The sequence below is a fragment of the Acanthaster planci genome, linkage group LG02 (assembly GCF_054643075.1).
Source record: "Acanthaster planci isolate LZ-2023a linkage group LG02, COTS_SCS, whole genome shotgun sequence".
Taxonomy (NCBI): Eukaryota; Metazoa; Echinodermata; class Asteroidea; order Valvatida; family Acanthasteridae; genus Acanthaster; species Acanthaster planci.
In genome coordinates, this window is record NC_141778.1 from 14868856 (window position 1) to 14882178 (window position 13323).

The 13323-nt window shown below is 39.0% G+C and overlaps 1 protein-coding gene across 3 annotated transcripts; it reads right to left on the reverse strand.

Moving 5' to 3' along the window:
• Positions 1-64: 64 nt before the first annotated feature.
• LOC110973212 (uncharacterized) lies at positions 65-12671 on the reverse strand. Of its 3 annotated transcripts, none has more exons than XM_087132559.1 (8): positions 12441-12671; positions 10279-10480; positions 6890-6989; positions 6136-6248; positions 4961-5042; positions 4559-4680; positions 3783-3909; positions 65-2375 (listed from the first exon to the last, which is right to left on the reverse strand). In XM_087132559.1, exons 2-8 carry the CDS (start codon positions 10461-10463, stop codon positions 2274-2276), a joined length of 831 nt encoding a protein of 276 aa, XP_086988685.1. In that variant the 5' UTR covers positions 10464-10480; positions 12441-12671; the 3' UTR covers positions 65-2273. The 3 variants fall into 3 exon arrangements, with proteins under 3 accessions (XP_086988685.1, XP_086988684.1, XP_022079553.2); XM_087132558.1 differs by having other exon boundaries at positions 12485-12670; XM_022223861.2 differs by having other exon boundaries at positions 12366-12669.
• Positions 12672-13323: the final 652 nt, after the last annotated feature.

Here is a 13323-nt window from a genome sequence, read left to right on the forward strand (position 1 = left end):
GAATCACAAGTGCCTTCCTAACAGCCGACAGAAAGCTTTTTTGAGCTATGAAATAAACTTGAGATTCAGTCATAAGTCAACCCTTTTATATAACGTGTGAATGTCCTCCAAAATAACAAATTATGTGCAGCCCTTTCTCTGCTTTCAAAGTTCAGATACAAATACACAAATAAATTGGTGGATCTAATGTACTTGGGCCTGAATTATTCAAGTTTAAACCAAATTTCAACAACTCGGATCCAATTTCATTTGTACCAAATGCCACGACAGTGATGTGTTGGAACCTTTTTACCATAAAGCTCTGGTTTTCATTATGTACCGAGTTGCCTTGTCATTAAAGTGAAGCAGCAATGAAGTTTTCTTTAAAAATGTTAAGTTCTGCAACTTTGTACTCATCTTCAATGTCTAAAACCTCTTACAGATTCCTTTTTGGTTGAATGCACTGAAAAGTTTACTTATTTTATACATTCAAAATTATCCATGCTTTCCAGGACAACCAAGGGCATTGTTCCTGTGATGTCATCCAGGGAAGACATATGTGTACATGTAGTTTGGTGCATAGGTTTTTTCGTTCAAATTGTGAACCCAGATCGTGAGATCCTGAGGTACGTGTTATGTAGGCGTTATCCTTTCCGAATCATTTCTGAGAAAGGGATTGATGTTTACTTGTTGCTATTGCTCATAAACAACAATCAATAAAGAAGAGAACATTTAGTCCTGCAAAATCTACAGAATTGCAGAAGCTTTTGTGTAAATACCAATGTAACAGTCAGGATTTTCTCCTGGGATGACATAACAGTCAGCAAAGTATCCTTTGAAACAGTGAAAGTTGAAACTAAGGTTGAGATGCATGTGGGTACATTTTGAAGGCCTGTATTAAAACAAATTGATTGTGGCTACCATTATAGGAGAGGTTTCTACCAAACAAGGTAAGCATTATGTCGAAATGATTAAAATCATTTTGTATTTCCAGAAAATCAAGGTTATTACTAAAAACCACTTCTCTTAATATATAAAGTCAAAGGGACATATTGGTGTATTTACAGGGTTGGGAGGGGGAGGTACATGCCCCTCAGCACTGAGAAGCAGGTGCCCCCCTCTTTACCCCACCTCCATTTGAAATTTTGTACACAGTCACTGTAAATATACATGTACAAGCCATACTCAATTTGCTTTCAGTGCCCAGCTCCTTGACAAAAATGCATGCACCCCCACATGTAAATGCTCCCCATCAGAAATTGCAGCCCTGTATTATATGCCACTGCAGGAACCTTTATACAACTCGACCAAAGAGAGCGAGAGCACTAATGTGAATGTATATACATGTACTTGTAAAAACTGCATAAGCATCTGACTTAATTAAGCAATTGCTGATTAGTTGCGCAGTGGAGCATGACAATTTCTGCACCAAAGAAAAACTTGCATCTGACAACCCCCTCCATGACGCATTAGCCATCATACCATAGCAATGAACAGTCATTCTGTTGTATCACGTCCCATGAATGGACGGAGTGAGTTCAGTCCAGGCGTGTCTACAGAATAATCTGTCCAGACACCAACACTGCAGTGGCAGAACCCTCATGCATTCTTAAACTTGCTGAGGCACGTGTGAATTTTGGAAGGTCATAAGACCCCATCTGATTGTTCAACAAAGATGGATTTTACATGCGTTTACCACCCATCTATAAGCCTTAGCCCAATTGCATGTACATGGAGCCACTTAACAGTTAGCAGAAACATCACGCTTAGCCGAAAAATTTGCTGACCTAATGCATGATTTCAAAGGGGCGCTTGGCTTGGTTGTGCTAACAGTTGCACACATAGTTTCTGTACATACCAGTACATACTAAGGTAAGCAAATTTCCCCCCAGGTAAGCATGCCTTTTGCTGTGTTTACTGTTTGGGTCTCCATAAAATGAAGCATAAAATTGTGCACTTAGCAGCCCCATGGAAATGGGCCCTGGTGCGGATTCAGGATTGTTAGGGATGGAAGCACACAAGCAGTGCACCCATTGGAGCTTTGAAATTCCAATCTCATGAAGATTATGTTGATTTCTTTTACTATAAATGTTAAGTACAGCTGGGGTTTAACATAAAAATGAACTTGAAATAATGTACCCGGTATCGGTAATGCTGAGTAAGAATATTATACTGAATAAAGAGGATTAACTTGCAATATCAAACACTTCAGGCATGCACATTTTGAACTTTTAATAGTCAACACATTCTACAGCTAAAGTGAAAGCACATCATTAGAGCAGCTTGGGCAATCATCACAAGGTGTTACTGTTATTGGGATCTTGCTCAACCGCTCTGGTATATGATGCACCGTAACCCGATCTCTTCCCACAAGAGAAGACGAAGACACATCCATCCTGGGTGAAAAGGAGTATTAAACAGAGGAAATATACAATGCTCTCCTAAAAGGAGGTATTCAACATGAAGTATGCTCCAAGTGTTGCCCTCGAAAATGGCACTTGCCAATTTATCAGCTGATCATCAGAGCATCCACCCTTCTTTGCATTGGGGGTACTGACACCATGGATGGGTATTATACATGTACTCCTGCAGAACCTTACATCAACATAACTTTTGTACAAAATGTTTTTCCTTTCTGAGTGCAACTGAATACATTTTGGTTGATGGGTGGTCCGACCACGATCCGCCTTAGTTTTTTTCTCACCAAGAAAAAGTGGGGGAGGGGATTAATTCAACAGCCCCCAATCAAAACATCAAAAATGGAAGGGATAAATACATGTACCATCACTCAAATCAAGGCCCTTGGTACCGACCATTGTAATTCATGGAGGAAATTATTCGGAACTGCATAAAGACACTGATGACCGTCATAGCAGGATTTGGTCCTGCAACCTCTTGAACCCTATAAAAGTGCTCTACCTGATGATGACCTATCCAGCCCTGTGATGGTGGATCCATGTAGCAGATCCAGATCTGGGGTGCAACCGATGTGCCCACCCCCCTTCCCATTTAAAAAACGATTTGTCTTTTTTCCCTTTTCTCCCCTGCTTTTCTTCAGCTCCTGACTAGTTAATGATAATGCAGATGTTATCACTGAAATTCATGATGCCCTGTTCCTATTTAGTGGGTTCAGCTCGATGTGGGGCACCCCCCCACGCACACATGTATAAATGTGTGTTGGGTGCCCACTTTTATTATTTTTAGTAAATACTGGATCCAGTACTACTGGATCAGCAGACCACAACTGGACCCTCTCATAAATAAATTCCACACAAGTAACAACAAAACAAACTTTGATGCACAATGTCAATGCCACACACAGAGACGATGAAAAGCTTTTCTGATGTACAAATATTGACTGCTTTGATGAGTGGTGTGGCAAAACAAGCCCCACAATTGGTCCGTGGAGAACTGAATTTTCCCGACGTGAAGGCAAGGGGAAACTTATGGAAAGCAGTCACCAGATAAAGCAGTCAGTATTTGTTTTATTACACATTTCCCACAGATTCTGCTTGACTAAAACAATGAGTGAAAATATGTAGTTTGATCATAACTAAAATATATGTAGTTTGAATTAATGAAGGAAAATGTACCAGCATTGTGCTGTGAGATATGTGTACATGTACTTCCCCAAGTAACAAGATCAGCGAGTCAGTCGCTGGGCAAGGCCCAAGTACTGTAATTAAAGCTTGAGATATCACAAGTAATCACGAGGGAAGTAACTGAATGCACTGTGAGTAGATAAATTGCTGCACCTGCCACTGATGACTATAGCTCGCCTGATAAAATGAGCTTTGACTTACTCTGATGTTGCGGAACAGACTGCTCCAAATATCTACATTGGGTACAACCTCCATCCCCTCAGCATGACGGACACACTTCATGAAGAGCACACCACCAACCGCATAGACAAGTAACAACACAGACACTCTGGAAGTAATTGAAATAAAGTTCTATGCACTCAGGACATAATTCCAAACAGTTGCCCAGTGTTCCCAATCTTGGAGAATCTAAAACTCATCTGTAATTTTCTTTATCAGCAAACGATGACAAAAAATAAAGTATAAAGTGATTATAGTTTGAATGACAGTAGATTCGGAAGATTCCAAAGTTACGGCTGCAGTCATCAACATTTAAGGCAGGTTCATACTACAGGCGAATGAGAGTGCGACACGTCATGACAACTTTCCGGAGAAATTCACTCGAGTTAGAATGTGTTGGACTTTAACAAATTCACAACAGAAGTATTTGATCTGATGTCACAAATGTGCAATCACTTTAAAACTTGGCGTCCGTGCGAAGTATGAAATGGCTTTTAAGCATAATTTTTGCAGTACCCAGTGGGGCCACCTGAACGTTTGTTAAAAGATACTCAAATACTGGCATAGGCTTCTTATGGATATAACTTTGATAACTGGAGAATAAAAAATAATCAGGAACAAAACAAATTGGAAAAACAAAAAGCAGTTTTGCCCACTTGTGACAAGGGGACATATGATATGTGTGCTCTGACGAGTTCCGGCTGACGATTACTCATTCTCCCCCAAAAAACCTGGACAGAATCATGAATAGGACTTACACAACACACAGGATTGAGCCAATGCTAAGGGTAGAGGGCGTGCTTCCTGTAGGTGGGGGTGCAGTGGGTGGAAGGGAGTGACAAGTCCCTGGACAGGCACACTCTGTTGTAAGCGTGAAAGTCTAGAAGTGCAAGGAGTGAAAAAAAAAAGGTCCCGGAAGTATTTACCTCTGTGAGGGCTAACAGGGACCCATCAGGTCTGTTAGCCCTGTGAGGGCTGATGGGTTTAGAGGTGTTCTCATTTCCATCAGCTGAAAACAGGACCCGTCAATACTACCGGTACCATTCACAGGTAACACCAGCATTACCAAAACACACATGTACATGCACTTGATTGGAGAGTCAACACATTTACGGACAACACTGGCTTCAGAAAAATCAATGCAAAAATCAGAAACTTACATATTCACTCGACTGATCTTTGTAGTAATCAAACTTTGGTGTTTTGGCACTTGCGTCACAGCGCAACTTAATATAAGTCGTCCTGTATCCATCAATAAAGAGGAGTATTAGAAAAACAAAGGCTTTACCACAGATGAGTAGAAGTGTTTATCTATGCGTCAATGCCCTCCTACATGTAGATACTGATAGGTGTCCTGTGCATTGCCAATCATTGCTTGTCCTATCTACATGTATAGTGATAAGCGTCAGAGTAAAATGGTTCATTTCATATTTTGTTTCTGCCTAATTTTGTGAACATTTTAGATACGTACAGGTTTTTGATATCTTTCATTTGAGCTGGTGGGTGAGGGGTACAACAATTTTCACAGGGTCAATCAGACATGCGTGTAGCATCTTTCCAAATGCTGATTTTTGCACTGGTGGGAGTGAACAACACAACCCGACCCAATTACCACAAAACCAACAAATGCCATATAGAATAAAGGTCAAAAAAGCTATAAAGAAATCCTTATCAATTTCTCACTGTCAAAAAATGTTGCATTGCTTAAAACTCTGGATACTACTTCTCGACACCCTGGTAGAAGTAGAAATTACATTGATGGAAATTTAAAAAAAGAGGGGGGGGGTAACCCCCTTTCTCCCTCCTACATTCCACCACTGTTTAAGCTAAGCTTTAGAAATTTGGAGCGTGTTCTGAGTACTGTCACAAAGACCTGTGGACCTCCTTGCCCTACTATCTGACTATGCCTACATGTTTATTATTTCCAACATTTCCTTCCTTCCTGCTTCCCTCCATTTCCAGTTGCTGTTGGTGAGGAATCCGAGGTCACCTACAGATCAGCAGGTCTCTCCACATTTCCTCATTTATGTTTCTCTCCCTGAAATCTACTGTTTACTTGGCCCATTGAGCCCCATACCTGTCCCCCTGCCAACCCCTTCCCCCATCATCTTTACATTCTTGTTGCTCAAGTCTGCTCTAGGTTATTTGCCTCCCAAGAAAGAATCTTTCAGGATCTTTGCCATCAGGTCCTCCTTTTTCTTAGGATTTTATTTTAAATCACTAGAGCGCTTGCCTGGCATTTCTCATAAATCAAAGACAGAGTGAAGTTTATTTGTAGAAAGAATAATTCACGATACATCACAACCTTGAAATTTGATAGAATGGATATTGTTACCTTGTGGTGTGGGTATGAACAATGTAATAGTGTGTTCCATCATCTGTCCAGTTTGCGCTGGCATCCCCAAGACCAAAGGTTTGGTCAGGATGATAGACTGATCTTTGGCAAACCTGTGAATAAAGTGATACATTTATTTCAAAGTGTGTGAACTGAACTGTCTGAGAAATAATTGTTAAAACAAGCACCCAAGATACTGGTTTATTTTTTCATAAAACTGCAGTATTAATCAAGATTTGCACTCTCCAATTCCTAGACCCGAGTACATTTAGTGTCGTGCATTGTCTGTAAACGTCAGTTGAAATCCATCAATGTGGCTCTGGCATAAGTAATAAAATTTGCTAAGTTTTGACGTATGGTTTTTACTTGTTGGATGATTGATCATTCACAAGTTTGGGGCAACTCAACCAACGTCCCAATACAACGGTAGAAACATGCGTATTATCATGTGGATAAATAAAACCACGTCAATTACCGAATTGGCCCGAAGTGTAAAACAGAAAAAGAATGTTTACAAAAAGACAGCCCCAATATACAACTGTAGCATCTAGTGCCTATTACACTGTAATTCACATAATTATGGGTGCTGTTAGTGACAATACAGGGATGAGATTGACCAATGATAAAAACAGCTGAAAACAGCTGAAAAAAGGCATAAAAAAGCTGAAACTGTGAAAATCTCCCATTCTTTTGTCCACAGCCAATGAAGAAAAAAAGCTGGGAAATCTCACCCCCTGTATATACATGCACCTACCACTACATCTTTACAGTTGGTTGTCCCATCTGACCAAGGGTAGCATGGATTGTAAGCATACTCCCAGGGCTCAGCTGGATTATACTGCTTAAAGCCAAACCTGTCAAAACATATACATAAACAATGATAACACAAAAAATAGAGCTTCCGTGTACATGTGTTTTTTTCAAAAAATATGTACAAATACATGTTTGTACAAGTATCACTTGACTTACTCCTTACAAGCCAGTAAAGCTTTCCAGATATTGGTAATTGCTGTAAGGTAAGTGAGTCAACATGCATTGTAATCAGTCTTTGAAAGATATGCCCCCCCCCCGAAAGATACTGTATATTCACCAAAGCCGGCAACTACATGTATCTGCTAGAATCAATAAAGGACAACTGTTCTTTCATTCAGTCTTTTTTTCCTAGACGTAGAATGCACAATGGTCCAGTTCATTTGTAAAACTCATATCAAGGAATGTTGTTGTACACAGGTACATGTACATGTTAATGTATCCCCTGTGTTCCACTGCCCTGACAGAGCTTAAATCTCTGTCTCATGTTGGGCAGGAAAGCTTAAAATTTACGATAATGAAGAAAATGCAGTTAATTCTTGATTTCTTGTGGAATGTATCATAAGTCAGACCTTTTAGGGTGTAACAAAAAATATATACACATGTACGGTACTCTATGAAGGCAGAACTTTTTTTCACCCCTCGAAGACAAAGTACATGAAACCCTATCGCCATATTATGCACTTTACCCAACTCAGGAATAACTAGAGAAACGTGTTTGTAAACAAACACAGAGCTGGTTCGGGACTGTTTTACCAACAAGATAAGTATTGTTGATCAAAGCTCTCAAACTAACCCAAATGCTGGGTTGAAAACGTGTACAAAGTCAAGGGGCTGAAATAAATATTGAAAAAACAAGAGTAAATCACATGACGACGTCATCATGACGTCATTTATATACAATAATTTCTGTATCAAGATTTTTGTTGGCTGTCACTTTGAAAACGAGCAAACATTCGAAAGGGTTCAAAATTGTGCCTTGGAAAGGTGTACAAAGTTAACGGGCAAAAAACCCCATTTGGAGAAACACTGCTCTTTTAAGTTCGTGTCACGTGATTTGCGCTTAAACTGAACAATTTTATGAAATATTACTTCATATTCGGACCCTTAGGCATATTACAAATAAAACAACACAGCGTAAAGTACCCGATTTCTCCTTTGTTCTTATAGTAATCTTGCGCCAAAGTTAAAGACTACTTGTTCACTTTTATTAAGTAGAAAAACGTGTACAAAACGTATGAGCAAATATTCAGGTCATCGTGACGTCATCCCTTTGAAATAAGTCGTGCATCAGGGTCTTTGTTGGCTATTACTTTGGGAACGATCAGAGACTGCAAAGTTACCGAAATTGTCGCTGAAAAACGTGTACAAAGTCAATGGGCTATAAACTTGTTTGCAGAAACACTGCTCCTTTAAGTTCGTGTCACGTGATTTGCGCTTAACCTGAACAATTTTTATGAAATATTACTTCATATTCGGACTCTTAGGCATATTTCAAATAAAATAACAGAGCGTAAAGTACCCGATTTCTCCTTTGTTCTGATAGTAATCTTGCGCCGAAGTTAAAGACTACTTGTTCACTTGTGTTAAGTAGAAAAACGTGTACAAAACCTATGGGGAAAAATGAAATATTCAAAAATGAATATAAAATAAGGGGATGATGTCATCATGACGTCATCCCTTTGCAATAAATCTTGCATCAGGGTCTTCGTTGGCTATCACTTTGGGAACGATGAAAGACTGCAAAGTTACCGAAATTGTCGCTCAAAAGCGTGTACAAAGTCAATGGGCTATAAACTTGTTTGCAGAAACACTGCTTCTTTAAGTTCGTGTCACGTGATTTGCGCCTAAACTGAACAGTTTTTATGAAATATTACTTCATATTCGGACTCTCAGGCATATTTCAAATAAAATAACAGAGCGTAAAGTACCCGATTTCTCCTTTGTTCTGATAGTAATCTTGCGCCGAAGTTAAAGACTACTTGTTCACTTGTGTTAAGTAGAAAAACGTGTACAAAACCTATGGGGAAAAATTAAATATTCAAAAATGAATATAAAATAAGGGGATGATGTCATCATGACGTCATCCCTTTGAAATAAATCTTGCATCGGCATCTTCGTTGGCTATCACTTTGGGAACGATCAAAGACTGCAAAGTTACCAAAATTGTCGCTCAAAAACGTGTACAAAGTCAATGGGCTATAAACTTGTTTGCAGAAACACTGCTTCTTTAAGTTCGTGTCACGTGATTTCCGCTTAAACTGGACAATTTTTATGAAATATTACTTCATATTCGGACTCTTAGGCATATTTCAAATAAAATAACAGAGCGTAAAGTACCCGATTTTGCCTTTGTTCTTATAGTAATCTTGCGCCGAAGTTAAAGACTACTTGTTCACTTGTGTCAAGTCGAAAAACGTGTACAAAACCTATGGGGAAAAATGAAATATTCAAAAATAAATATAAAATAAGGTGATGATGTCATCATGACGTCATCCCTTTGCAATAAATCTTGCATCGGGGTCTTCGTTGGCTATCACTTTGGGAACGATGAAAGACTGCAAAGTTACCAAAATTGTCGCTCAAAAACGTGTACAAAGTCAATGGGCTAGAAACACATGTGTAGGAAAACTGCTCCTTTAATTTCATGTCACGTGATTTTTGTCTAAACTGGGAAAAACTTATGAAATATTATTTAATATTTGGACACTTGGGTATATTTGCGATCGAACGGAAGGGAAAATTTAGTCTGATTTCTTCTTCGTTCTGGTAGTAATTCTGGGTCGAAGTTGAGGACTGCTCACGCATTATGCGGGACAATGTGTGTACAAACCCTATGTTGTGCAACAGCGCCATACATGGTTCAATATGGGACAGTTTCTTGAAAATTGAAAGCCCATGCAGGTGTGACCGTAATTCTGCAATAGCGCCCTCATAGCCTGATATACGACAGTCCGAAAACTGTGTGCAATCTGTGTACAAAGTCTATGGGGGAAAATTAATTCTTCAAAAATCAATAATAAATAAACTACTTAAGTTATCACTGTGAATTTCTTCTAGGACCGTCCTTGGATGATCACACAACTATCCTCCAAGTTTGAAATTCTTCTGATTTTCCTAGGTGCCAAAGTGTAGGGGTAGAAAAACTTGGCTGAAGAAGAAGAAAAAAAAAAAAAAAAAAAAAAAAAAAAAAGGAAAGAAAAAAAAAAACAGAACGATTTCAATACCTGGTTCGGCTGAACTGCCGAACCAGCTAAAAAGGCCATGTCCAGCAACATACACGTACCCGGTAGAAGTCAACAACTTGTGCACACATACAGTTTTATATCTCACCTCGGAGCTTCAGCTTCATCCTGGCTGCCCAACCTCCGGATGTTAATAGCTTGTTCCCCACTATCAGTTATTGTTTTACAAGAGCAGTCATCGACTTTGACACAGGGGGGAAGAGCAGCGCTAGCAAGCCCTTGCAGACAGAGACAAACGACACCACCCACCAAAAATCTCAGTATCAGGCCCATGGCTCATTATTAGAAAGCTGTATGAATATTGTTTCCCAGGAAAAATAAAAGGTGAAAAATATTTAGGGGACTGAACAGGTAAACCTTGTGTCGCAATTCGGTATGTTTTCGTCCATTACTAAGATAACATATCAACTTATCAGTCAACACAGAAGTAGGCTAGGTACGCAGTATGTTAAGATCCTTGGATGCCCAATTTTGATTTTGGAGTTCACATGCTTCAAGGTTCCCTGGCTTACATGTACATGTACAAGAAAAAGCTAAGGGACAAATCATATTGTGAACAAAAACAAGAACATCTTTTTCAAAACAAAAATTTAAAACCTACACGGTCTTTCTATCTCTTAAAAAAGTGAGCAAAAGGTACTGAAGATTCAGTATTTACAGATGCATAATTAGTCTGGAGTAATTAATTACCAATACCATATTTGGATGGCCTATTACATCACAAATCTTGCGCAATCTGACCAATCACAAGGCTTGCTCTAGCAGCCTGCAATGGATTGTATGGGTGTTTCCATGTTACGGGGTGCTTTTCTTAAATGTTGCAGCACATGGAACAAAAACACTAACGAAAAATTTCACTTGCAAACAGTTGATTGGCTGTTCAAAAAAACCTGACCCCATACATGCATGTAAACTACATGTAGAAGTTCTGAAACATGTTTGTACCTGTGGGATTTAAAATTTGTCAGTGCCTACTTGAGCTACTGGTATTTAAATTTGAATTTGGACAGAAATTGCTGTATCCAACTAGCAGCAGGGAAAGGTCGCTATGCCCATTGTGGTACTCTAGACTGATAATGTGGTAATCACGACTTCATGTACATGTACAAGTACATCAATGAGCACAATTGCCACAGGTGTGTTTATCACCCAAGTCTCCGAAGCTTCAGACCATAATTTCCCTGTCTATTATGATGTCAAGCTTTGCAAGTGTGAGCAAACCAGGTTTCATCTGGACATGCATGCATAACTGTACATGTATCTGATGATAACACATTGGTTTATCAATAACAGAGTAAGACTATTGTAACTGCAGAATGACTGTGATAGAGCAATGAACCAGAGAGGTCACACGACCTTCTCAGACCATTCTGCAATGAATAAATCTTGGACTTTAACTCCCTTTAAAAACGTCCTCCAAGGATATGGATAGATATCTTCCCAAAAAGAAAGTAAAAAAGTTAAGATTTGATTTGAAAAAAAAAATCAACAAGTGTGATAAAAAAAATTGTGGAAAAAAGGACGGCCTGTGCAGAGTTTGTCTGGGAAGTGATATGAGAGAGTATAGGCAACACGCATACATGTACATCCAGGAAACACCCCAGCAACTTGCTTGTCAAGCTGGCTCTGTGGCATCCAAAACCTAAATTGGTAGTAACTAACGTACAGACTCTAGATGGAAGTCACATCGCAGCTACAAGTACGTGTACCATGATGGCAACTAATATTTTTGTTCCAAACGCATAAAATCATTGCAAGTTGTAACAGAAAACAGATAAGTAGCAAATCATTGCAGGTTCTAACAGAAAACAGAGAAGTAGCAAATCATTGCAAGTTCTAACAGAAAACAGAGAAGTAGCAAATCATTGCAAGTTCTAACAGAAAACAGAGAAGTAGCAGTCAGAAGTTACTCATATACCGGTACATGTACAGTACATGCGAGCTCTGCAAACATGGAGGATGGATCCCAAAGAACTTGAAGAACACTGACACTGACATTGGATCTTTGGACAAGCATACACGTACACCATGATTTGTACATGTACACTGTAAAAATAATCCCTTTCCCTCAGATGACAGACAACACATTATTCAGAAATTTAGTTAAGTCTTCATATCTTGCACTATTCTGATATCCAAAGTTATCAGAATTATAGCACATACATGTACATGTACCTGTAGTGAGGCTGTACATTTGCTTGGTGTGGATCCTAGCTCATGTGTACGTGGTGGTTTACTCTCAATATTTACAGTCTTGCAGGCACATGTAGGCAATCCAGTCATAGTGTGCTTACATGTACACGTATGAATGTACATGTACTTGCTGATGACAGTCAGTGCTGTAGTGTTGGGATAAGGTCAGCCAAGAATCCAAATTCCAACCCTGTGCATGGCTTGGCCAGTTTAACAAAGGGTCAAAGGTTAGAAGTCCTGGGCCAAAATATCCCTAATGCTTATATAATCATGTACGTGTACATTGGACTACATGTACACAATGTATATAAAGGGGCAATGCAAACTTAAAGGAAACATACATGTATACATGTATGCAGTGGGAGTTCAGCTCCACTTGATTTTTGCACATTATAACATGTATGTGTAACAACACGAACAAGATCGGCATGTATTTTTCTTCATGAAACATAAGAAGATGGTACATGTACATCACTAGGTTTTCCATTCTTAGAAAATCCTTTCACTGATATATTTCAGAGGGTGCTTTTTGTTATGAGGCCCTACTTGTCAAGAAAGCACAAGAAAAAGTACCAAACTTTGTCCTTAACAATTTTCCACTGGCAAAGTTCTGAAGAAAAATTGACCATTACCATGCGTACGGTATTGTCCAAATAAGATCCTTAGCATGATACACAAGTAAAAAATAACTTACATGTACATGTAATCCAAGCAAACGTAGAAAAGTGTAATAAACCTTTTTTATGGAGCCAGCTAGAACTTTTCTACCTTGGATGACATCACACTGTTCATGAATATAGAAATGCTTGTTAGCATAAAACCCAAAATGGTAAAGATTCTTCCTTGTACTGCCACAAACGAGGTGGAATATCACAGTACCATTAAAAAAAAGCTTTCCAACATGTCTTCAAGTCACTAAATTCTCAGTTCCTGTCTCCTT

Coding starts and splice junctions, on each gene's coding strand:
- LOC110973212 (XM_087132559.1), bottom strand. CDS start 10,463: ATGGGCCTGATACTGAGATTTTTGGTGGGTGGTGTCGTTTGTCTCTGT. Junction 6,990..10,278: donor GATGAAGCTGAAGCTCCGAG/GTGAGATATAAA, acceptor ATGTTTTGACAG/GTTTGGCTTTAAGCAGTATA. Junction 5,043..6,135: donor GTTCATACCCACACCACAAG/GTAACAATATCC, acceptor TGATGGATACAG/GACGACTTATATTAAGTTGC.